A 26242-nucleotide genomic window follows, 5' to 3' on the forward strand; every position below is an offset into this window, starting at 1 on the left:
AGTATTACAGGGGTTCCTAATGCCATATGTTCTAACCTCTCACCCCTGCAGAAGAAGAAAACCACCAGCATTGCAGTAGAAGTGAGGAAATCCCAACACAAGTATGTCATTGGTCCAAAAGGCAATAGCCTGCAGGAGATCTTGGAGCACACCGGGGTGTCTGTGGAGATACCTCCCAGCGACAGCAGCTCAGAAACGGTCATCTTGCGGGGAGAGCCAGAGAAACTAGGCCAGGCACTGACAGAAGTATATGCTAAGGTACAGCTTACTGTATGGCGCTAGGCTATTGGCCAAAACAAAGGCCTACGGGTTGCAGGCAGCTGTGATGCTTCACTGATTTAGTCTCTGGAATCAAGAAATCCAGAGACTAAATCGGTAAAGGTTGGTTGGGTTTGTAATTTAGGAAAAAAGAAAGGTACTTGTGTATTAGCACGGCGCCCGGCTACACTACATTGTCTGTGTAGGCCAATGGCTGCCTAGCGTAGTTAGCGTAGGGACTCCACAGCGTCCATGGCTCTGTCCCCAGCGTCCATGGTAAGCCTAGTAAACGCCTCACACAATGCCGGTAACCGCCCCTGTGCTGGCGGACGCCGGCGGAGAGGCGCTCCAGCTGTCTGACACAGGTGAGTCTCAGACGCTCCTGCGTCTCAGTAATTATTGCGGCAGGGTACGGCAACCCTGCCCGTGTCCGTAAGTGTGTCTTATGCACAATAAAGGAGGCATTTGCCAGTGCTCCATGTTACATACTGACAAATGCCTCCTTTTCAAACCCCCACTATCCACGCCAGCCCGAAACGTGGCGAGCGGATGCGGTAATAGTCCTCCCAACCTGTTCATATCCTCACCATCCATGTCGACGTGGAGTTTATTTTATAAAGTGTGGAGAGCCCGAAGCGTGGCAAGCGGACACGGAATACATGTAAAGTAATCCGCGTCCCCTCGCGGGGCTCATTGCACTCGCCACACTTTATAAAATCAACTCCACGGTAACGTGGATAGTGGGGGTATGAACAGGTCAGGCGTAACGCATCCCCTCGGGGGGTGCTCTGCGCTCACCACGCTTCGAGTTGGCGTGGATAGTGGGGTTTTGAAAAGGAGCCATTTGTTAGTATGTAACATGGAGCACTGGCAAATGCCTCCTTTATTATGCATAAGACGCACTTGCGGACACGGGCAGGGTTGCCATACCCTGCTGCAATAATTACTGAGATGCAAGCTCCGGCTGATACTAACGGGGATGCATGACTGACTACGCTAACTGCGTATGCTCCGGCTAGGCGGGAACACTACGCTGGGTGCGCGAACAGTACGCTGATTCTGACAGTGGCGCTACGCTAACTGCGTAACGGGCGCCGTGCGAATACACAAGTACCATATATACTAAGTATAAGCCTACTTTTTCAGAAAAAAATTTATGCTAAAAAAGCCCCACTCGGCTTATACTCGAGGTACCAAAAGAAAAATTTGGAATTTTAACTTTGAAATCTTGCAACTCCCAAGTGGTTACATCTGGTTCCATGACTAATCTTTACCAATGGTGTAAATGCAATCTGTTCTCTACTGTAGGCAAACAGCTTCACACTGGCCTCCGTATCTGCTCCCTCATGGTTGCATCGGTTCATCATTGGAAAAAAAGGACAGAGTTTGGCAAAGGTCACACAGCAAATACCAAAGGTAGGCCAGCTGGGTGTGTGGTGGCAATAATCCTTCTTAATGTGAGCACAAAATCCATGTTTAGGGTCCCTGAACTGTTCTTACCCAACTAGCACTATTTATTGATTTGTATCTAGATTCTATTTGTTTGTATTCAGCCTGTATGACCGTGATGCTGATGGTCTCCTCTGCAGGTGCACATTGAGTTTACAGAAGGGGAAGACAAGATTTCTTTGGAAGGGCCCACAGAGGATGTGACCGTGGCTCAGCAACTGATGGAAACACTTGTCAGGGACCTGGTAAGCATTTATTACTAACTCCTGTATGCTAACCAGTTTGTTTGATTACCAGTCTCTGTTTGTGAAGCCTCTCGCAGGAATAACTTAAATAATATTGTAGAACCTAATGCTTGTATAAAGTGCTAAAGGGCTAGTCCCATCACCTGCATTTTACAGTATATTCATTACATCTATAAAACTACCTGTAACTTGCACATTGTAATTTCTTCAGTTCAGTTGTATTTTCTCCTATGTCCTCCTATATTCTGTGTTTATTAGGTCTTCCACTTTGGGAACGTTCTATTTTGCATTAATTTGCTTCTAGAGGTGATGCCTGTGGGGTAGCCCAGCCCAGAGGATTGCTCAGTCTATTGCTACTAGGCTGGATTGAGTAGCCAGCATCATACTTTGTCCAGCCTCCAGGAGGCAAGGTGTAGACCGGTCTAATCCAGTACACCTAAATCCTAAATCATCCAAGCCTTTGTACTGTGCCTAACCAGTCTGTCACATTGAAACATGAGATTTACTGGTAGATGAGAACCAAATTGGCCAATCCAGTCTGCCCATCAAAGTTAGTGTTAGTGTATTAGGGTTGGGTTAGGGTATTAGCGTTAGTTGGGCAAGTTTTGGTTAGGTGTAATGGTATTCGGAAAAGGATCTTAGGGTTGATTTAGGGTTTTGTGTTAAGACATTAAGTTAATGTTTAGGGAAGGCTACTAGGGTTAGGGTAGAGATGCTCTTTGTCCCAGATCGAGTGGGTTGTTCTAGGTTTGGGTATGTGCCCCAGCTCCTGGAGATAGTGGGACAGATACTTTAGTAATCTGATGGTTTGCAGGTAACAGAACCCTGATCAATAGCAGCATCGGGAAGATTGTGAGGCAGAAACTTATGGCCAGATCACCAAGGTCCAGCTGGGGGAGAGTGTACTCCTTGCAGTGTTGAAAGCACGGTACACAGGTGTTTGTATTAGTGGGACGCCAAAATAGTGTTTTCCTCAAAGCAGTTTTACAGAATTTTAGTAGACTGTTTCTATGGGTTCCTCCTGCTTAACTCCTGTATAATATTTAATAATGCTTTAATTGTGATGACACTTAGAAAAGGAAGAACACTGCAGCCTATAGCCATGGCTGCAGCCAATACTAATCAATACATTGGGAGAAATATAGAATGGTTATGTAAGAAGGTACAATAGTTGTATGTTTGCGTATGTATACCTTTTTTTAATTTTTCCTTACGTTTATTTTTTTTTTTTTAAGATTTCTCGTATGGACTTTGCAGAAATAAGCATTGAACACAGATTCCACAGACATCTAATTGGCAAGAGTGGAACAAACAGTAAGTCTGTGATTTAATGAGTTGTCCTACCAATCAATTATGGGTGATATCTCAAAAAGTTGATTGGGTGTAGTAGTGATAGTAATTGTCTGCGCTGATCTCCTGGGAGGGTGCAGGGAATTTCGTCCACTGTATTAACCAAGCATGGTTGGAAAAATGCGAATGTCACTTTTCTTAAGTAACTTTGATGTATTGATATCTTGGTGTAGTCCAATCATAAGATGCAGAGAATATTTGTGTAAACTAAATGAATAGGTTTGTCATGTTAAATGATGCTAAAATCTTTTTGGCTAATATGTCATGTTTATTTAGTTAATAGGATAAAAGAGCAATACAAAGTATCTGTAAGGATTCCCCAGGACAGTGAGAAGAGCAATCAGATCCGGATTGAGGGTGACCCCCAAGGCGTACAGCAGGCAAAGAAAGAGCTTTTGGAGCTGGCGTTGCGCATGGTGAGTGGAGCAGGAAACCTTTTACAGTTCTTCTATTCCGGAGGTCTCCTGTAGTGATGTAAACGTTTCTGTTGTAGGAGAACGAGCGCACAAAGGACTTAATCATTGAGCAAAAGTTCCATCGAACAATAATTGGACAGAAGGGGGAAAGAATTAGAGAGATCCGGGAAAAATTCCCTGATGTGAGTATTTTCGTAATCCCTTGCAATAGTTCCCTGGTAACCTACCCAACAATCTTAATGGTTTCTTTTTTTTTTTTTTTTAGGTCATCATTAATTTCCCTGATCCGGCTCACAAGAGTGATATTGTACAGCTGCGTGGTCCTAAGAATGAAGTGGAGAAGTGCACAAAGTATCTACAGAAGATGGTTTCTGAGATGGTAGGGGCCGTTTCACAAGCCACCAGATTTCACATACCAATATTCCCTTTTTTAATGAATGAATGTTTTTACGCCCTCTTAATGCCAAAATTGTCATTTTTTTTCAGTCTGCTTTTAAAATACTAATATGATATGTAAATTGAGTTTAATCCGGTTACACCCATAGAGCGTAAATATAAATATGACAAAACTTTACAGCTTTCAGTAATGGCGAGTCAACTTTTGTGTTCTTCTGAGCCGGAGATTGATTTCATTAATGGTTGACTGCAAGTTTACATGTTTCCGATGTTTGCTTTGTAGGTGGAGAACAGTTATTCCATCTCTGTGCCAATCTTCAAACAATTTCACAAGAACATCATTGGAAAGGGTGGTGCCAATATAAAGAAAGTATGTAGTCTGGTAAAAGGGGGAACTTGTTTTTATTGTTTTGTACCTTATTCCGTACACCTTTTTATTCAATCTTATTTTGGTTAATGTTTAGATCCGTGAGGAATGTAACACTAAAATTGACCTCCCAGCTGAGAACAGTAACTCTGAAATGATTGTCATAACTGGGAAGAAATCCAACTGTGAGGCTGCACGTGACAGAGTTCTGGCTATTCAGAAGGAACTGGTAACTAGTGTTCCAATATTTTACTTTGGTGAATTGATGGTTTAAGAGAAGATAATCAGGAGAATCACTGATCTTCCCATGGTTGGTAATCGGTCTGCACTGTCTACATTGTTCTAGGCTAATATAACAGAACTTGAGGTCAGCATTCCAGCTAAACTGCACAATTCCCTTATTGGAGCGAAGGGACGCTTTATACGCTCCATCATGGAAGAGTGTGGGGGCGTACACATCCACTTCCCAAGCGAGGGCTCTGGCAGTGATACAGTCACCATCCGTGGACCAGCTCAGGATGTGGAGAGAGCTAAGAAACAGCTGTTGCATCTGGCTGAGGAGAAGGTAAAGAAGCATTCATATACAGTGCTTGGGAATGGGAGGGGGAGATATACATGTCTTTATCTCTCTATCCCAATAGTGGATTCTTAATCTATTGGCTTATAGCGTGCGGTAATAAGAGCTTTGATGAAATAACATGAGCTCCCCTGTCCCTATTCTGCAGAATGCTTAAGCTCTGCATGTATTAGGCTGTTTTAAATGGCTGCTTTGTGTCTGCTTTCTCCACCCCCTTAAATAAGGATTTTGAGTGTTCCTAGTATTGACCAGTGCTGGGAAATGTTGTTGCTTGAAATTCTGTTTTAATATTGAGGTCTTTTACACCAGTCTTCATACGTTGGTATCTTAGGTGCTAAAATGTTAGTTCATAGCTGTTGATCATTAAGTTGCTTCATTGTCTTCTTTCAGCAAACCAAAAGCTTCACAGCCGAGCTGCGAGCGAAGCCGGAATACCATAAGTTCTTGATTGGTAAAGGAGGTGGAAACATCCGTAAAGTGCGCGACCTAACAGGGGCCCGTATCATCTTCCCAACTGCTGAGGATACGGACCAGCAGCTGATCACCATTGTGGGTACCGATGAGGCTGTGAAGGATGCTCAGAAAGAACTGGAAATCCTCATCAAAAGCTTGGTGAGACTTTTTTTTTTTTATATATTCATTCATGTTTCAAACTTGAGCCTGTGTCGAAAACATTAGATTAGGGTGACTATAGAAAATTGGGGTTCACATTGTTTGATTGCTATGACTTATCTAACATTTTTAATATGAATTTTAGCATCCCAAAGTGAAACCTAATACAAGGCGTTCTTGGCATTCTATGGGAGAACATGGTTGTATACAAATGTTGCATCAAAGTTCATTCAGTGGTTTCAGTTTATGGTGTTTCACAATACCCATTGTTTTATCGATCACTGTTTTTCCTATTGGTATCTTAAACCTAATTGATCCTTAGTTCTATGTTAGGAAATGCATATGCCTACCTCATGCATGTTTAAATTGCTAGAATGTCTGAAGCCCCCCCCCTCATACACTGGTTCAATTTGGCCCAATTACACCCAATTCCAACGGATTGGTCCAAGAATTTGTGTGACATCCTATCAGGTTTCCATCATGGTCACCTGTTTCCAGAAATGCTAATCACTAGGCTCTTGCATGGTCACTTGATTCCTGATTTTGACCATTTTACTCAAGTAACTACAGTATTTATCTGTATGCCTACAAGACCAGTTCAGATGTCTGCAGCACAGCAGACTTACATAATGTCCACTTTCCATTCTCTAGGATAATATAGTTGAGGACTCCATGTCTGTTGACCCGAAACACCACCGTCACTTTGTGATCCGCCGCGGCCAAGTCTTGAGGGAGATTGCAGAAGAGTATGGAGGTGTGACAGTCAGCTTCCCTCGCTCTGGTGTGCAAAGCGATAAAGTGACCTTAAAGGGTGCCAAGGAGTGTGTGGAGGCTGCTAAGAAAAGGATCCTAGATATCATTGATGATTTGGTAAGAGGATAACTCCTGGCTAGTGTTCAGCAACGTATGTAACCTTTTGGTTTTTAGTTGGATGCTCATGTATTCTTTCTTTATTCAGGAGGCTCAGGTCACCATCGAGTGCATGATTCCGCAACGATTCCATCGATCCATTATGGGACCTAAAGGTTCCCGAATCCAACAGATCACAAGAGAGCATGCTGTGCAGATCAAGTTCCCTGACCGGGAGGACAACTCTCAGGGAGGTAAGGAAATTTACTGTGCCGCGGTTTTTAACAAAACAAAAATGAAACCTAGAATTCTAAGGGATTGGCTGCTTCTCTGCCAGGACCCAATGCCGAGTCGCCAGCTCAAGAGAATGGGGAAGATGGTGCAGAAACTAAAGTCGCTACCGATCCAGGATCCCCCAAAAAGTGTGACATCATACTGATCTCTGGCCGCAAGGAGAGGTGTGATGGAGCTTATGAAGCCCTGAAGGTGTGTATGGAACTGTGGGGTGGAGATAACAGGGGTGATAATACTTGTACATTTGTCAACTGAGCAATTAATAGTTGTGTGCAATACGACACTTGCTGCTCAATAATAATCTTTTCACCTCGCCAGGCTCTTGTACCAATCAGCATTGAGGTGGATGTACCATACGATCTCCATCGTTACATCATTGGGCAGAAAGGAGCTGGAATTCGCAAGATGATGGATGAATTTGAGGTCAGTGATTTTAGTTATGTTGCAGTTTTCTTTCCAAGTTTACTGTTCATTTTCCTGTCCAGCAGACAGTGGTATATTCTTGCTCAGTATGTAGAGGGCACAGGATGTTTTTACCCTTGTGTTCATATAGTTTATTCTCTGTATGGTTTGGAAAGCTCTGCTCCGCAATCCAGTCCCTAGGAAATTCATGCTCTCTGCCTCCTCTAAATTGTATGTTTGCATCAGATGTGATCACATGGCTTTCCTGACCTGGTTGCATCTGAGGTGACAAGTCACAAATGCTTACTGAGTAGTTGCTGGAAGATATTAGATAATGTTCCGGCAGCCACTAACATCAGAGGGCCCATCCCGACCCGGGTATGCTTTTTTGCTTACAGTATATATATATATATATATATATATATATATATATATATATATATATATATATATATATATATATATATATATATATATATATATATATATATATATATATATATAAGAATTCTGTGCAAAAATTGGCACACTCTCAAATTAGATCCCGTCCTGGCAGAACATCTACCTAAACAGCCAGATATAATATACAAAAAGGCGAGAGACATAAAATCGATGGTATCCAGGAGTGTACTTGATAAAATCCCAGATAAAACATCTATGAGAATGCTGGGAGGGATAACGGGATCATTTTCATGTGGCAGTTGTAAAATTTGTCCCCAGATGAAAAAAGGCACCAAAACTTTCAGTGATCAAAATGACATAAGACAATATAAAATTAAAAAATTCATAAATTGTTTGTCTACCTATGTTGTTTACATGCTCTTTTGCCCCTGTGGCTTTAAATATATAGGGAAGACCAAAAGGGTTCTCAAATTGAGGATCCTAGAGCATACAAGGAACATAAAGAATAAGATTACAAATCACAGTGTTTCGAGACACTTCCTGCAGCATCATAATGCAGACCCAAGCCTTTTAAAATTTATAGGCATTGAACAAATCCCACTGGATAAAAGGGGCGGGACAGGGAGAAACTATTGACCAAGAGAGAAACATTCTGGATCCTGACATTAGATACCCTAATACCGAAGGGGTTGAATGAAAATTATGAAATTACACCCTTTATCCAGGATGCCTAAAAAAGAGGAGTTAGGCAAGCTATGTATAATGGAGGGATTCTTTGTATTCTTTGTATAATTTCTTGGTTACTGTAAAGCATGATCCCACCTCAGGAACAGAATGAACTAGTCCGATATCCCTTTGTCCGACCATTGTCCCCATTACCGTATGTCTTTGCTTTAGTCCTTTTTTCCTTTTTGAATTTATTGAATTTTCTCCTTCATCCTTGGGGACACTGAAGTCTACGCTGGGGAATAGAGTGGTGTATCGGAGGAGTCGGCACTTTAAGAAACTTGAACTGTGGTATGGCTCCTCCCCCTCTATTCCCCCCTCAGACCTCAGTCTTAGTTTAGTGCCCGGAGGAGTCGGATCCCTGGGCAAGGGGCTCCGTTTGGGGCCTTTTTTGTTTTGACTTGTTTTTTTTATGAGACAGGCAGCCAGCGCGTGCCGGCTGCCTGCGACGTGGGATAGCTCTCCGGGGAGTCAGAGCGGCACCGCTTGCGGCGCACGCGGCTGACTCCGGTCACAGACGCATCAGCGTCTGGGTCCTGCCACAGCTGCCTGCGGCTTGTGTTACGGGGCCGCGACCTAGTCGCCCGCCGGAGAGAGCAGGGCGTGCGAGCGCATAGCGCTGGGTGACGGCTGGACCAGGGTTAATTCACTGGTCCAGCAGGGAGCAGACACCAATCAGCGCCGCTGTATACAGCGCGCGCTCTGATGAGGACAGAAGGGGCGGACCAGTGAGTGGTCGCGTCCTAGCTGCAGTCCTCTGTGTCAGACGCCGGTGCCTGCCACGCTGCTCCCTTGTCGGCTGTGCCTCTACAGTTCTCTGGAACAGGACAGCAGGACGCTTTCTCCCCCTCTTCAGCCTGGATATTATTGAATACTGCGCTGGGTGAGTGGAGGGGATTTTCTCTTGTGAGACTTCCCCGCTGGAGAGATTTCTGGTGGGCCTAATTCGGGGAAGGTGCGCTCCTCTCCCCCTATTAGTGTGGTGCTTTTGCTCTTGGTGTGGGGTCCTTGTGGGGGCTCTCTTTGTCTGGCTTATTTCACCTCCTTCCACCTGTGTGTGTGTAAGGGGTGTGTGTGTGTGCAGCATGACATCCAAGTCTCAGTCAAAAGCTTCTCCAAAGCTGTTTGTATGCACTAAGTGTGAGCAACAGTTTACGCAGCATGTGAAGGGTGTATCCTTGTGTAAGGATTGCTTCAAAGGGGATGCTGGGCAGAGTCAGGTCCCTATTCTGAACACTGAAGGAGTTACCAGTGTGTTAGCCACTCTGGCATCAGAGATGGCTGCATCTCGCAGGGACAGGGAGTCATTGCAGGTGCAACTGGCTTCCATGTCTGCTGCGGAGCCGGCCTGGGCCAGAGAACTGATTACATCAGTGAAGGCGTTGGCCCAAGCCGCTGCGGTGCCTTCAGGGGCCGCAAGTGCTCCACCTCCCCCGAGGAAAAGAGGTGTCCCTTTATTGTTACAGGGTGATACTTCAGAGGGGGCCGACGTTTCGGAATCTGGGATTGGACGATAGTCACGACCGATGCCAGCCTCCGGGGCTGGGGAGCTGTTGTGTTGGGGCAGCACTTCCAGGGTCGTTGGTCGTCTCAGGAGGCGAAGCTGTCTATAAACATCTTGGAGCTTCGCGCGATTCGTCTGGCCTTGGCCTATGCGGACGGGATCCTCCGGGGGAGGGCGATTCGCATTCAGTCGGACAATGCCACGGCTGTGGCTTATGTGAACCGGCAGGGCGGAACGCGCAGTCGCGGAGCCATGCAGGAGGTGCGTCCAATCCTGCAATGGGCAGAGCGGCATGCTCTGGCCTTGTCAGCGGTCTTCATTCCCGGGGTGGACAACTGGGAGGCGGATTATCTGAGTCGCCAGGATGTTCACCCTGGGGAGTGGGCCTTACATCCGGAGGTATTTGCCCAGATCGCCCACCGATGGGGGATGCCCCAGGTGGACATGATGGCTTCCAGGAACAATCGGAAGGTGCGGCTGTATTGTTCCAGGTCTCGGGATCCAGAGGCGGTAGCGACGGACGCGCTGACCGCAAGTTGGAACTATTCTCTCATTTATCTGTTCCCTCCGTTGCCCTTGATTCAGTTGGTACTCAGGAGAATCAAGCGGGAGAGGTCCAGGGTCATCTTGGTGGCACCGAATTGGCCTCGTCGTCCTTGGTATGCCGACCTTCAGGGGCTCCTGATAGATCATCCTTGGCAGCTACCTCTAAGGGACGATCTTCTACAGCAGGGGCCGTTCGCCTACCAAGGCTTACGGCAACTTCGTTTGACGGCATGGCTGTTGAGGCCACACTGTTGAGCAGAAGAGGAATTCCTAAATCAGTGATTCCCACTATGATAAGGGCCAGGAAGGAGGTGACTTCACGGCATTATTATAGTATTTGGAAGGCCTATGTAGCGTGGTGCGAGTGCCGTAACTTGCCCACGGCTGTGTTTTCTTTGTCTCGGTTGTTGCAGTTTCTGCAAGCCGGATTTAAGGCGGGTTTGCGCCTAGGGTCCCTTAAGGTACAAGTGTCTGCATTGTCAGTTTTCTTTCATCGGCGTCTTGCCGTCATTCCTGAGGTGCAGACGTTTCTGAGCGGGGTTCTCCGCCTTCAGCCCCCGGTGCGGGCTCCGGAGGAACCTTGGGATCTTTCCTTAGTTTTGGATTATCTTAAGTCAAGTGTTTTTGAACCCTTAGACTCTATTGATTTGCGGTTGTTAACTTGGAAAACGGTGTTACTGCTCGCGTTAGCATCGGCACGCCGGGTGTCCGATCTTAGCGCTCTTTCATGCCGGTCTCCCTACCTGGTGTTTCATCCGGACAGGGCTGAGCTTCGGACCAGGTTGGATTATTTGCCTAAGGTGGTTTCATCTTATCACCTAAATCAGCCAATCGTGGTTCCAGCTCTTACGGGAGATTCCGCCTCGCTGAACGTGGTCCGAGCCTTGCAGGTGTATGTGAATAGGACCAAGGATCTCAGAAGGTCGGATTCACTTTTTGTCCTTTATGCTTCGGCAAAGCGGGGTTGGCCAGCGTCTAAACAGACTCTGGCTAGGTGGATCTGTCTCACCATTAAGCAGGCTTACCTTCATGCTTCACAGTCACCGCCAGTCAGGATCTCGGCCCATTCCACCCGTTCGGTGGGGCCGTCCTGGGCCGCTGCCAGGGGAGTTTCCCTGACACAGTTATGTAGGGCGGCCACTTGGTCGGGCCCTAATACTTTCGTTAAGTTTTATAGGTTTGACACCTTTGCGGCCTCTGCCTCCAGTTTCGGCCGTGCGGTGCTTCAGGATGTCCAGTGCCTTCCCACCCGTGGGGATGGCTTTGGGACGTCCCCAGCGTAGACTTCAGTGTCCCCAAGGATGAAGGAGAAAATAGGAATTTGGTACTCACCGTTAATTCCCTTTCTCCGAATCCGTAGGGGACACTGAACACCCTCCCGGCACTGATCAGGCCAAAAGGGGGGGGTTTATTTTTAGCGCATGCAGTTATGTTTGGTTATGCATGCGTCTGGGTGTTGGTGACAGCCTGCTGAGTAGTATGGTTGTTCGTTTTGTTTTGTTAATATCTTTCTCTCTCTCTCTATTGGGGATTCCCTGGTCTCTTTTCTCCTCTCGGGCACGGTCAACTAAGACTGAGGTCTGAGGGGGGAATAGAGGGGGAGGAGCCATACCACAGTTCAAGTTTCTTAAAGTGCCGACTCCTCCGATACACCACTCTATTCCCCAGCGTAGACTTCAGTGTCCCCTACGGATTCGGAGAAAGGGAATTAACGGTGAGTACCAAATTCCTATTTTTTGAATTTTCTGAATCCTGCTGTAATCATCTGAATCAGATATATATACATTTTTGTGAGTTTTTTTTCTTTTGATAGTATTCTAGAAACTAACTCATAATGCATTGTCACTTTAATGTTGCTGCAATATAATTGTTGTGGTAATTGATAAGTGAAAAGTCACAAGATCACTTTAATTAACTTTATGTGTCGACAATCAACAGTATGTGTTGATTGATGAGTCCCTTGTTTGTAGTTAGGTAATTTTCCACGATAATTTTTCATGATAATTTTTAACTTACTGTCTCTTTAAGATTAACTCAGAAAGCACTGTCACTTTAAGAACTTTTAAGAACTATGCTACTACACTATTTTTGATAGATAGTTGGTCTAATAGCGAATTTGCATATATCTTACAGTCTGTAGATGTATGAATAACATTTTTATCAAGATTCAGATGCAAGTTTTGAGAGCATGATTCAAATGACGTGAGAAACACGGAGATTACTCCGGACTGATCAGCAGACCTTTTGCATGATCATATTTTTCAATTTTGCGCAAAAGAAACAGACGCACGCAACCAATATTTTAAATATCCCCTTAATCCTATAACCGTTAAAGAAGTAGTGAAATTTTTATAAATTAAGATGTTCCTGAGTGAGGGAATATGCTAAAAATCATGTATGGAAATCACGTGAGCAATGATAGGCTGCCGGGAGGTTAAAGGGAGGGATAGAGCGTCACAGTCGCCACCCCTCTGACGAAGTCTGGTGACGAAACGCGTTGGGGCGTGGCCACTGTGACGCTGAACGGAGTTCCCACAGAGCAGGCTGGAGGAAGGACTGAGGAGAAGCCCGGGTACGAGAACGACAGTGCGGGACATTGCCGGCGGTGCCTGAGGGTCGTGAGTCCAATACAGTTTGAGCAGCCGTGTTGCCTGTGGGATGTCTTATGAAATCATGTGGTAGTTCAGTCCACAGCGGACGAATTATTTGGTACGGGCACTATACCCCGTTATTTTATGTCTATTGAGTCAGCTGTTTTTTAAAGATTAAAACGGTAATACACCATAGGCGCCCCCTGTGTCTTCCTCTTTTTCTATATATATATATATATATATATTTTTTTTTTTTTTATTTTTTTTTTACACATAACAGCCAGCAGGGGGCCGAGAGCCGCTCATTAGATATTCGTATATTCACTGCTCCCGATCATTAAATATGCACGATCGGGAGCAGTGCAAGCAGCTCCCTACCTGCGTCCCCTTTTAGCTCTCCTGGGGGGCAGCTTGTGCTGCCTGGGTCCCGGGGAGCCCTTCTCCCCCCCCACATACATTCCGGGGCAGGCAGGGAGACTTCCATCTCCCTGCCTGCCACCGTCCGTTGCAGGGGTTAAGAATCGCCGGCAGGGGCAGCGAGCCCCTGCGGCATTGAACACGGTGAAAGTGTTAGTCAAGTGCTTTAAAATCACTAGCTAATAAGTCATAATTATGGCCCTTATGACTAATCCATTAAACAGGTACTGGCAGTTATTATAAATGCAAGTATTTAATCGGCTACCCTAGTAGTAAAGTCAGCGTATATTGGACTGTGCAGTCTGTTTTATCTTTTAAGCAACATGAGGTTTTTAATGTTACTTTAAAGGTGAAGCTAATGTACATGCATTAACCTTGCACCATGGCCTCACTATGTCATATACCCCTTTCACACCCCTGAAAATAACACAGAACTATGTGTGGTGAATGGGCCTTTTTAAATTTCCCGGGTCCAGCAACCTGGCATTCCGACCTGGATTAAAAGAAGGGTTAATCGCTGGTTGCTGTGTATTGTTAACTGGTAACCCAGGTCGAGCGAATCTGGTCCCATTCACATTGTGGAGGAAGCAGTGCTTGGAGACTGCATAATCTCAAAGCGCTTCTTCCTCCCACACCCCCCAAAGAAGCTCTGCATCGCTGTGGGAGCTTCCTCACAAATGGCGGGTCACTACCGTTAGGAAAGGGATTTTTGCTGAGAGCAGTTGGACAGCAGATCTGCAGCCATTGCATATTCTCCATGACTGTAAAGATGATGATTCAGTCCAAAATTGGCGACAAGTACTCTTGCCTTCACAGAGGGAAAATCCCTTTAGTATATGAGCTGTCCTTGAGTGTTATCTGTTCATAGAATTCTGTTTTTTGTACTGGTTGTAACTGTAGCCAGACTTGTTTGCATTTATATAACAAATACAATACTATAGGTCAACATCCAAGTTCCTGCCCCTGAGCTGCAGTGTGACATAATTACCATCACTGGGCTTTCTACAAACCTGGAGCGGGCCAAAGCCGGACTTCTAGATAGAGTGAAGGAACTTCAGGCTGAACAGGAGGATCGAGTAAGTGATGTGATATTGATCTGCCAAATGTCTCTGCTCTATTAAATTACACCAGTATACTAATGCTATTTATAACGTTTCCTTGTATTGAAATTTTCCCAGTGTTGCTACTTAGCATTTATACCTCTTCAACCTTTGAAAGAATCGTTGGGCAGTCCCCTCCCTTTCCAGCGTAGAACTCTCTCATTTGATTCTGAAGAGATAAGATAGGGGTGGAAGGGTGTCTAGGTATAACCATATTTGTAGTGTGGCTTTGTGTGCAGCCTTAGTTATTTGAAGATATAAATAAATATCTATATAGATAGGAGAGAGCGGAAGAGGACTGGTTGGTAATAAAGATATTTATATATTTTATGTTTTCCGATTGTCTGTTTTGTCAATTTCCAGATTGCTATTGGGAGCATGTTAAAAGAAGATAACGTAACTGCGCTCCACTAAAGGCGCAGCTGGGTCCCTGTAGTTACACCTCCTACAAAACAGTAACTCTTAAAGGGGAATGGAACCCGCGCTCCTAATTTAAGGTATATATTTCCCAATGTGCGTAATTGTTCAGCAATGGTCCTATTTGTTGTATTCACCGGTCTTCACAATGATGAACCTCAAAAACAAGAGGAAAAAAAGTCTTAATTTTGAGGTTACAACAACAAATAGGACCATTGCTGAACAATTACGCACATTGGGAAATATATACCTTAATTAGGAGCGCGGGTGCTATTGGGAGCAGCCTATTTTATTTGAATATATTATATATAATCCTCATTCAGTGTGTGCAACTCAGTTTTTTTTTGTTTGTTGCAGCCCGGCTCACCATCTGACTGAGACGCGTCTCAATCTCCGTCTCGGCAGGGGGAGGGGGGGGGTGCGGGCAGGCGGCGGGGACCCCGGGTGACCCGGGGGAAGCGCCGTCTAAAGGGGACGCACGCGCCTCTCCTTCTCGCTATACAGATGGGGATGGCGGCTGGCGTCGCCATCCCATGCAAAGATGGGACCTGCCCTATCTGTGTGTGTGTATATCCCCGCATATTCATGACAGGAAACGTGTTTAAAGGCAACGTTTCAATGTCCTTTATTGGACGTTTTCATCAGGCTCATAGCCTGATGAAAATGTCCAATAAAGGACATTGAAACGTTGCCTTTTAATCCAGTTTCCTGTCATGAATATGAGGGGAGTGCCGCACCATCCAGCAGTGTTTGTCTAATCCGTAATATATGTGTGTGTGTGTGTGTGTGTGTGTGTGTATGTGTATATATATGTATGTATGTATGTTTGCACCCCATTCTGTTGGATAGAGAGATAGAGTGTGTGTGTGTGTGTATATATGTATGTATATATATATATATATATATATATATATATATATGTATATATGTATATATGTATATATATATATATATATATATATATGTATATATGTATATATGTATATATATGTATATATATATATATATATATATATATATATATATATTCTCTGTCTCTCTATCCAACAGAATGGGGTGCAAACGGCACCCACACTTCACAGGTTGGGGTGCAGTGGCCTGTGACCACACACTCTAGTAAATACAAATACAGGGGGCCCAGCACTCAATACTACAAACTCACCTTAACAGTCAAATAATCAACTAAATAAATAATGGGGTTTTAGTTCATGAATTGATCAATGCATTTAAGCTTGCAGCCCATCGCCAAGGGACCCCATTTCACTGCAAGTCCTACACTAACAACTGGTTCTCTTAGGAACCTGGCAACTGCTTACACATCATAGCTAAAATGAACATGTGTTTTTTCTTGGGTTAAAGCTCACCTGCCAAGTACCTTTATGGCTTTTAAAGGTCCCAAACACAGCACCTGAATTAGAATTAAAGGGGCAGCTGTCACAGGTTTCAGGTAAAAGAGCTTATCAAGGTTTTCTTTTCTTTTCAGGCTTTGCGAAGCTTTAAGCTGGTTATTGCTGTAGAACCTAAATTTCACCCCAAAATCATTGGTCGCAAGGGTGCAGTCATCAGCCAGATCCGTACTGAACACGATGTCAACATCCAGTTCCCAGACAAGAATGATGAAAACCAGGTGCAGTATTTGTTTGTTCTGTGGGTTATGGAAATCTTCAGTTTAAAACACTTATAATTTAGACAAGGTGCCAGAATTTGGTTCATGTGCAATTAAATAGTTTTTTAGAACTGTCAAAATGTACAGTTGATGTAATTAACTCAGCTAATGAGTTAATGTAAAATCCAGATATTTAAATGGTTACCTGTTCACTTCTATTATCCACATTTGAATGTAATAAATCTTAATTCAGGATCAGATTACCATCACCGGCTATGAACGAAACACCGAAACTGCTAAGGAGGCTATAATGCAGATCGTTGGGGACCTGGAGCAGATGGTGTCTGAGGACATCACCCTAGACCATCGTGTCCATGCCCGTATCATTGGGGGCAGAGGCAAAGCCATACGCAAGATCATGGATGAATTCAAGGTATGTGATTTCTCTTTCTTTATCAATGAAAGACTACTGTTCTAAGGCAGGGTTTCCTAAAGATGGAACCAGAAGGCACATTAACCACTTGAGTGGTGGGTATTGCTGGGGCAGGGCAAACCTATTAGGCAGGTTAGCTTAGCCTGCCTCCCCATGCACCTGTCCGGGCACCCCCCTCAGGGGCACCAGCTCCTCTGCCGCTGCCCCAGTCGCCATTGTCAGCAGTGACCACAGAAGGTTTGGGGGGACTCCGGCTCCTGTACTCCCTGAGCCTGCTCCCTGCAAATAATGGCGGGGGGGGGGGGGGGACAATCAACCATTTGCTCCCAAACACTGGAAGTCAGACAAATGATTAGTTGTAAATCAAACTGACTTAACCAATTTGTCTGAATGATCATTGCCGGTTTTTCAGTATTTGATGGGAACAAAAATCTGGTAATGTATGGGAGCAAATGACAATCATTTGTTACCATACAGATTGGACAGAAATCTTTAAGTGTATGCCTTATGGACTGTGGTTGGGAATTCCGGTCCTAAATTGAAGAATCACTGTTATGTTGCCCATACACATTACATTTATTATATACAATTTAATCAGTTTAGTGAAGAAGCCCGAAGGAAGTGGTCTTCATGCAGTTTAGCATATGGACAGAATGTCCTTGTCCGCATCTCCTGGAGAGAAGCTGGTGCCTGCACTAGCCCATGACCAGTCTTCGAAGACTGAACCCATGGTGGTTCTACAGCTCAGGTTGTGCATCTCCGAGCAGTAAAAACAGCTTTCTGGCACACCTGTCTATACAACAGTAAGAGGTGGTCTGATCTTCGCAGGCTGGTTTCCTGTTACACAGGATGTGTATGCAGGTTTTTTTAGAAGAAGCAGTAGCTGAAAATACCTCCTTTGTCCTTTAAAACACCAAATGTGTATGACAAGGTTTAGAGTCTGAGAAGAAAGTGCTTCAGCATGATGTTTGCCGTTGTGCAGCACAGAAGCAACCCTCTTCCCGGGTGCCTTTTATTCTTGGAACACAACTTAAAGAATTTTAAGGAAATGTCCCCACACAAGCCAAGTTCCTAAGGAAATTGTCCATTATAACACTTAATGTGAAAGCACCACAGCTTACTGATTGTTATAGTGGCAGCAGCTTTCTCCTTCATATGCTAAGGAGAGTAGTTTTAGATTGGCACAAACTATTAATGCAAATGTAAATAAAAGCTTGTTTCACTAAATGTTACTGGATAATGGAACAAGTGTATTTTATTTTTTTTTGTTTCTCTAGGTGGATATTCGCTTTCCACAGAGTGGAGCAGCTGACCCCAGCTGTGTGACCGTGATGGGCAAACCTGAGGATGTGGATGAAGCCATTGACCACTTGCTAAATTTGGAGGAGGAATATGTAAGTGCCCCTAGTTCATATATACCAAGGCTTTTTCTTACTAGTACTGCATGGTTTCATTTGAGTAAATCTTACTTTCTGATTTTAAAAGTGTGGTTTGTATTCGTCCCTTGAAGTTGACTTTTTATTGTTTAGATGTCTGATGTGGTGGAGAATGAAGCGATGCAGTCTTACATGAAGCCACACTCTCAGGAAGAGAACAAGCCCCAGCCATCCAAGGGCTTTGTTGTGCGCGATGCACCCTGGACAGCAGGAAGTGGTAATGAGAAGGTGAGTTCCTGTTCATAAAGGCAGGTAGGAGGGGGATTACTGCATCAATCACTGAGGTGTGGATAGATCTATGTAGGCTATATAATGCAGAACTACGGATGCAAGTTAATAAGGCATCACATGAATAATAAATATGTTTTAACTATGAAAAGAAGACTGTGACTTAGTGATCACTTCTTTTTAATGTGCTGAATTTTCTCCTTCCTAGGCTCCTGACATGAGCAGCTCTGAGGATTTTCCTAGCTTTGGGGCTCCAGTGGCCCCCAAAACATCTCCATGGGGCCCCAAGAGACACGGCGGTGGAAAAGGCCTGATGCCTGCTGACATGTCTGCTTCCTGTTAACTCCTGTCGCCGTGTCCGACTTTTCACCTGGCCCATCACCCCCTTATATCCCTCTTCGCCTCTTTCCTCCGCATCCCAGGATCCCGTATAACCAGCCACTGCTGCAGGGGCTTACCTGGCACTTCTGGCTTTCTGGTTTCTCACACAAAGATTTAAATTGGTATTTCAATTGTAGCATAGGAAGAGCCTGCTCATGACACCTGGTTTACCAAAGAGATGCTAAATGTCTCTACACACCTCCAGCTAAAAAGTTGCCGCTTCCTAGAGCGTATATATATTGCCACTACAGCCCCTTACTAGATTTCTGGAATATGTGTGGTGTCTGCCTATTTACCAAGATGCCTTCTCTATTGTAAGGGTTCATGTCTATAATCATAGGATGGATTGCAACAGACAGGCCCAAACCATTGGAGAAGTTTCAACCATTTATCTTTTGACCAAACTCTTGGCTGTGCAGTCATACTTGATAGTTGCGCATGCAGTATTACCTGAAATGCTGTTTTTAAACTGTGAGGTTGGGATGATTTGAAGAGTTGCTCAGGGCTCCTGGCCTCCATCCTGATGTCCTAAGTTATCATGAGTCTTAATGCACCATTGTCCTGCTGCAGAACAGAATGTATTGTGAAGTGCCCTGTAATCCTTTTCACTGCCAGAGCCATTTGGGGGAGGGAGGGATATGTGCACAAATGGGGTTGTGGAGGGTGTAATGACCGCTCCTCCCTCATCATCTCATCCCGTTTTACGTCATTATGATTAATAATGTTTTAAGCTTTGGAGAAGCCTCGATATTCCGCTGGGGCATCAGGACTCAATTTTACCCTGCCGCGTGCTGCTGAAGGAAGACATGTCGTGAGCTGACTGAGCAATGAAGGAGTCCACCAAACCTTGATAGTCCTGTCACAGCCCTTTCTTTTGTCCCCTTACCTCTGATGCCGGGGGAAAGGGATCATGTTTATGTCCTGGTTGGGTGGGGGTAACATTAGTTCCAGGTTTTTTCCAGACCTCTCCTCAGCCCCCTTACCCCATTGGACATTTCTTCTTACTGTGCCTCAGTATCAACTTCCTGTACACAAACGTCAGGAAATAAACATCCTTTAAAAGCCAGACTCTCTCTTACTGGTGATTGGCATTAAACTAATGCCCATTTGTGAAATATAGAAAACTTCTTGTGTATTTGTATGTCTTGGTGTAATTTGCAGCCGTCAGACCTACAATTGGCATTGCATCTTGTACAATACTGCAGAAAGGATGTATACAGAAAAACAATTCTTTTGGCAGAATGTAAAACATGCAAAAGAGGGGGTGGTTGCATACCCCAGAGTGTTGGGGACCTGCTCGACAGAGGTGAGCTCACGCGATGGTGGTCAGGTTCATATCTATGGCCAAGTATGTTAACCTATATTTATGTGTGGAGTAATGATTGCATAGTGCACCTGCATCCCCCCTTTTTGCATGTTGATGCATGTTCAGTTAGATTTGGACAGAAAGCTATTGTCCAAGGCTGTATGAAAAACGTAGCTAGTGGTGCTTCAGAATTGGGCATCTGTTGCATCATTACTTTAATGGGTGTAACTAGTTATTTGCCCTTTGGATAAGTTCCAAGAGCGTGTGGAAGGAATTTCAGGTTATTCAGCAGTGAGCATACAGAGATTTGTCTGACGTGAGCCCTGTCTTGCATTGGGGATAGGGGCTGGTGCGGATGTGTGCGGATGCTGGTGACTGCTGCTTTAACAAGCAGATGAATAGTCACTAAATACAGGGGATCTGCAAGTCTGTGACCAACTTCTGTGCAACACTGTACAAAGCCTATATGGGTAGCTCTATCCAAGTAGTGCACCTGCTATGTGCCCATGGCTCCACTATAAAACTGGGTCTCTGGCTTGTGCTTGTAGACAAGCCCCACAGTTTGTTTGCCACATACTGACATATAAAATCATGGTGGACTTTAGTGCTTTATGTTGTGAGATTTAAAACCATGACCTTTGTTTTGAAGTCTCACAGATACAACCACACTTTGAAACTCAGACCCAACTACAGGGTTTCTAAAACTCCATACTTGGTGTCCTGAGGATTGAGTTTGAGAAACACTGCTTTTACAGTATGCCAGTAGTTGTGCGCACATCGGGCCAAGGAAATCAGAGGGAATATTCCAAAAATGAATCTTACAGATGCAGAATACGGTAAATCAGAAAACTGAAATCTCATGGACCCTTATGACCGCACCCTTAAGGGGTCATCTGATTTTTTAAACCCATATTCGAACTTGGATTGTCCCTTAAGATAAGGTAGTGTGCAAAGTTTGAAGACTAGAAGTTAAAGCGTTTGAGAGTTAATGTGGAACATCCATACATACACATCCATACATACACCATTCAATTATACTTTTGTAGATTAGGCAAATGGGTATAGATTGCCATTTGCAACTATTAAAATTTTTACTTTTTAAAAAGCTAAAGCAGGCATGTCCAACGTTGGCCCTCCAGATGTTTTGAAACTACACATCCCAGCATGCTTTGCAATAGTTTTAGCATTCTCTAATAGCAAAACTGTGGCAAAGCATGCTGGGATGTGTAGTTTCACAACATCTGGAGGGCCAACGTTGGACATGCCTGATCTAAAGCGTGCATCGCTCAAGATTATACTGTGGCATTTGTATGAAAAATTGAGAAATAGTAAACCCTGGTGGACATATGCGGTATTGCCTCCATGCATTAAAATAATGTGCAAATTAAAGAGCATGTGACCATTTTTATACCCAATGACTTAGCGAATCCTTATAAAAACCTGGCCAAGTAAACTAAAATCATGGCAATGGTTTATGTAGCGCCAGCTGCGGGGAAAGCAGGATGCAGTTAGCTGTCGTATCTCGGACTGAAGGGTGTGTTGATTAGGACTCAGCTTAGAGAAAATCATACTGCGGAGTCCTGTGTGTACACTCCTTTAAGAAAGGTTGAATTTTAGGAATTAACACCATTAGAAACTACTAGTATAAAGGGCCTTTTTCTAGTTCACTCTTTCTGACAAACCCATGTGCACTGCAGGGGGGCAGATGTAAAATGTGCAGAGAGAATTAGATTTGGGTGAGTTATTTTGTTTTTGTGCAGGGTAAATACTGACTGCTTTATTTTTACACTGCAATATAGATCTCACTTTGAAGTAAAACCCCACACAAATCTAAATGTCTAACTTTTGACGGTCTACCTTTTGACCCGATCGGCCTTGTGACAGTCACATGGTCAACCACTTATGGTAGACAGTCTAACACAGGGCTGGGCAACACCGGCCCTCCAGATGTTAATGAACTACATATCCCAGGATGCTTTGCATTAGTTTTGCTATGTGGCCATGCTGAAACTGATGCAAGGCATGCTGGGATGTGTAGTTCATCAACATCTGGAGGGCCGGTGTTGCCCAGCCCTGGTCTAACATGAGTCAGTCTATGATCAGTCTGGATACCGCAATCATAGCATGGCTAACCATGTGTCTTAAGAATATGGCCACACCGTTCTGGTCAGTCATGGTAAAGTCTGGGGTCCATGAAATGACCCTGTTGAAAAAGACTAGACCTGGGGTAGCCAACTCCAGTCCTCGAGAGCTACCAACAGTAAGTGTTTTCTAGATATCCTCACAGAATCACAAGTGAAGTAATTAGCTCCACCTGTGGATCTTTTAAAATGTCAGTCAGTAATGAGTGCACCTGTGCAGAAGCTAGGTTGTCTGGAAAATTTGAACTGTTGGTAGCTCTTGAGGACTGGAGTTGGCTACCACTGGACTAGAGATAATGACCAAGGGCAAAAAGCAGCTGCTGGTCTGAGTATTATGGCTGAGGCCAAGCTGGAGCCATTAGGATGACTCATTCAGATTCCTACTTGTGGGCAAAGAGATTTGTCCTGTATGAGATCACTGGTGAATAGGCATGGCTTTGCTGTTCGTTTTGCATCTACAGTGGCCTTCCAGTCCTGTAGCTAGAGGGCAGGGTGAGTTGTGAATGTAGATGTTGACATTTTGAATCTACTTGACCTATATCCCAGATAAATGGCAGGCTTCCAGGTGTTCTCAACCGGGGTAAATCAGGTCAGCTCTCGGAACAGTTGCATGTAGATCCTCCGCCAATTTTTTTTTTTTTTTCATGAACGGAGATTCTACTGCCATTGCAGTTGCTAGTACTAATAAGTTCTCCCTACAATTTTGTGGGACTGGGATACATACTGTGACTTGTACTAATTAATCTTAACCCACCCAACCTTGCTAGTCAACAGAGGTGAGGAATACCCATCAGTTCCTGGCTGCTGGTGGGCTCATAGGATTTGATGATCTTGTGGACAGGGTCCTGGACACTGGCCTCTGTAAACTGGTTGTGGACCCCTTCTGCAGCATCTAGTCTGCGTTTATATGTCCCATCATCATCATTATGAATATATATATATTTATTTTTAAACCTACAACTTTAAATGTGTTTGAAGTGTGACTACTGCCTCACCCTCTCTCTTCATTAAAGTGCCAGGGTGACAGTTAATGTGATGCGAAAATTTGATGTGTGATTTTTTTTTTTTTTTTCGGCCAAAATCGCACTTTTTTCCGAAATAGCATATTTAATGAGATTCAAAAAATGTGGATTGTGCCGCGAAATCGCACATTCTGAAGGTGCGATTTTTAGTAACTCACAACAAGATTTTTTCCCATTATAAAGTATACAAATCGCATATTTAATAAGATGGGAAAATGTTACTAAAAATCGCCACATATGCAGACCAGGTTCTGACAGGCCAATTTGCCAGAACCATGCACACATTGAGATCCAAAGTAAAATTAAGAAAAAAAAATGGCGTGAGGTCCCCTCTCCTGAGCATAACCAGCCCTGGGCTCATTGAGCTGGGGCTGGTTATGCTTAGGAGGGGGGACCTCACGCCATTTTTTTTTTTTTTACACAAATTCGCACATTTTCATGACTAAAATATCTCTTATCGCACTTTATTTGCCTGGAACACGCAGCTCATTAAATATGTGATTTTGATGCAAAAAAAATTTGATTTTAAAAAGTGCGATAATGGCCGATTTTGGAAAGTTACTAAAACTCTCATCCCATAAAAAGGCCAACCCAGGCTTCACACAGCCACCTATACTGTATATACACCTTACTGTCTTAAGCTCCAGTGTCCCCATAGTGATTAAAATAAGTATTGTTACTTAAAACATCCTTTGGGAGACATAATATTGTTATTTAAATCATGGACAATAGTTCAGTAAAATTAGTATCCCGCTGTAGCATGAGAGTTACCATACATGGGTAAAAAGTTTTTTTTTTACGTTTATTGGCCTTTACATATGCACAAAGAGAGGAAAGGAACATGAAAAAGGGGGGTAACAATAAAAATATAAAGATATACAGAAATAGAGTAAACTTTATAAAAAAAATAAACTAAATATGGTACTTATGTTAGTTGGGTGCCCCCTAAGCTATTTACTTAGTGGGCTATTCTGCGTAAGGAAATTGCATCGCATCGCATGTGCACTTTTAGTGTCACACTATGCCTGCGATACTACTAATTAATGGGGGTTTTTTTTCCCGGTATATTTTTTTCCCTCTGTTATCGCATCGTATGGCATTGTTCAGCACACATTTTATGATGCTAAAATGTGTAATGCGATATTACTAAATAATGTATTTCCTCCTATTGTAGGTACCCCCTGCTATTATCCATACAACCCATAGTAGCCCACCCAGTATCCACACCACCCCATAGTGTTGCAAGCACAGCATTTGCCCACTATCCACGCCAACCCGAAGCATGGCGAGTTTAGCGGAATGCGTCCTCCCGACCTTTTCATACCCCCCTATCCACGTAGGCGTGGAGTTGAATTCATATAGCGTGCAGCGAGTCTCCGAGCCCGAATCATGGCGAGCGAATGTGGGAAACGTGTAAAGTAATCCGCGGGGCTTGCCATGCTTCGGGCTCGCTGCGCTTGCCGCATTATGTAAAATCAACTCCACACCAATGTGGATAGGGCGGGTATGAAAAGGTGGGGAGGACGTGTTCCGCCGCCCCTCGCCATGCTTCGGGTTGGCGTGCATACTGGTGTGGTTTTAGGAACACATTGACAGCATCCATGCAACACATCTGAGACAGTAATGTGGTCAAATTGGTAACGTTAAACTGTGAATTTAGTAAGAACTGAATAAGATAAGTAATACAGAATAAATATCACAAGAAAAATATAATTATCACAATATTCTCACAAGAACAATAATATCACAATAAATATCACAATAAATATCACAAGAACAATATAATCACAAGAACAAAAGAGAAGCGCTAACTGGGCACTGCAGAGCCCTTAGGCAGGAAAGGCTAAAAGACAAAAGGCTGGTCTTTTGCCACACTTTTCCTCCACATATACTCTTCAGGGTAGGAGGTCAAATGGTGCCTTGCAGTACCACAGTGCTTTTTGTTTCGCCACTTTGCGGCACCTCACATACTCTCAATGTTTTGCGTATGTATGCCCGCCAGCAGTCACTATAAATGACACTTCCAGGAGCAACATGCAATGTTATGGCATCCATCAAAGTTGTGGCGTCTCTCCAGTCTACAGCTTTCATAAAGCAGGCCCCCGTCTCTCGGCAAATGCCACCAAAGACTCACTGCTGTGGAAAAATCCTCCCCACGGAGTACTTGTGTTTGTGAAGAGGGTCTCGTCTACCTCCACAACAAGGCCCGGTCCTCCAATCTGTTGCTTGGGCTGGGAAAGCAGATCATACGTGCACGCCTCCCTCATTAGTGCGTTGTACTGCACCGTCATAGCTAGGCAGATACCAAGCTCTCTTTCGCAGTACGCCACACTGCTGAGTTCCTGCGCCCATGAATAAATGAAGCATAACAACTTTACAAAAGGAAGACAGCAACCTGGGTACCACAGCCCAGCACGCACTGTCACCTTTCGGTGACAGGCCTTTTTATGGCACCTCCAATTACCTTTTACCGAAAGCCTCATGGGGTGGCCATTTACGCATGTTTACGTCTGTGGCAGCAAATTCTGACGCTGTAAAAATGTCAACGCCTCCTCCTCTGTTGTCGGGAGAGTAAATAGTAAATCTGATGTCGTGCCATGCTGCTGTCACCACCGAAACCAGAAACACTGGGAGCACTCTGGGCAGCATCCATCACTGTTCCTGTTTTTCCTCAGAGTGAAGGAGCCCACACACGCACCGTTGCCGTCAGTGCGATGCTGTACGATGGGGTGCGCACTCCCGCGGCACCTCATCGTACAGTACAAAAAGTA

General features: G+C 44.3%; 1 protein-coding gene across 3 annotated transcripts in view; it reads left to right on the forward strand.

Moving 5' to 3' along the window:
• The window catches only part of HDLBP (high density lipoprotein binding protein), a 47048-nt gene extending 26980 nt beyond the window's left edge, over positions 1 to 20068 (forward strand). For all 3 annotated transcript variants that reach the window (XM_083178140.1, XM_083178139.1, XM_083178141.1), the window contains exons 8-28: positions 52 to 258; positions 1567 to 1674; positions 1848 to 1952; positions 3188 to 3266; positions 3579 to 3718; positions 3796 to 3900; positions 3984 to 4097; positions 4398 to 4484; positions 4579 to 4710; positions 4828 to 5046; positions 5449 to 5670; positions 6322 to 6540; positions 6629 to 6773; positions 6857 to 7005; positions 7132 to 7236; positions 14343 to 14477; positions 16402 to 16545; positions 16778 to 16957; positions 18235 to 18351; positions 18487 to 18621; positions 18830 to 20068. In XM_083178140.1, the coding sequence (XP_083034266.1) occupies positions 52 to 258; positions 1567 to 1674; positions 1848 to 1952; positions 3188 to 3266; positions 3579 to 3718; positions 3796 to 3900; positions 3984 to 4097; positions 4398 to 4484; positions 4579 to 4710; positions 4828 to 5046; positions 5449 to 5670; positions 6322 to 6540; positions 6629 to 6773; positions 6857 to 7005; positions 7132 to 7236; positions 14343 to 14477; positions 16402 to 16545; positions 16778 to 16957; positions 18235 to 18351; positions 18487 to 18621; positions 18830 to 18964 (2982 nt within the window). In that variant the 3' untranslated portion in view covers positions 18965 to 20068. The remainder of the gene's footprint in view (positions 1 to 51; positions 259 to 1566; positions 1675 to 1847; positions 1953 to 3187; positions 3267 to 3578; positions 3719 to 3795; positions 3901 to 3983; positions 4098 to 4397; positions 4485 to 4578; positions 4711 to 4827; positions 5047 to 5448; positions 5671 to 6321; positions 6541 to 6628; positions 6774 to 6856; positions 7006 to 7131; positions 7237 to 14342; positions 14478 to 16401; positions 16546 to 16777; positions 16958 to 18234; positions 18352 to 18486; positions 18622 to 18829) is intronic.
• Positions 20069 to 26242: the final 6174 nt, after the last annotated feature.

This window comes from Crinia signifera, chromosome 3 (assembly GCF_055691185.1).
Source record: "Crinia signifera chromosome 3, ASM5569118v1, whole genome shotgun sequence".
Taxonomy (NCBI): domain Eukaryota; kingdom Metazoa; phylum Chordata; class Amphibia; order Anura; family Myobatrachidae; genus Crinia; species Crinia signifera.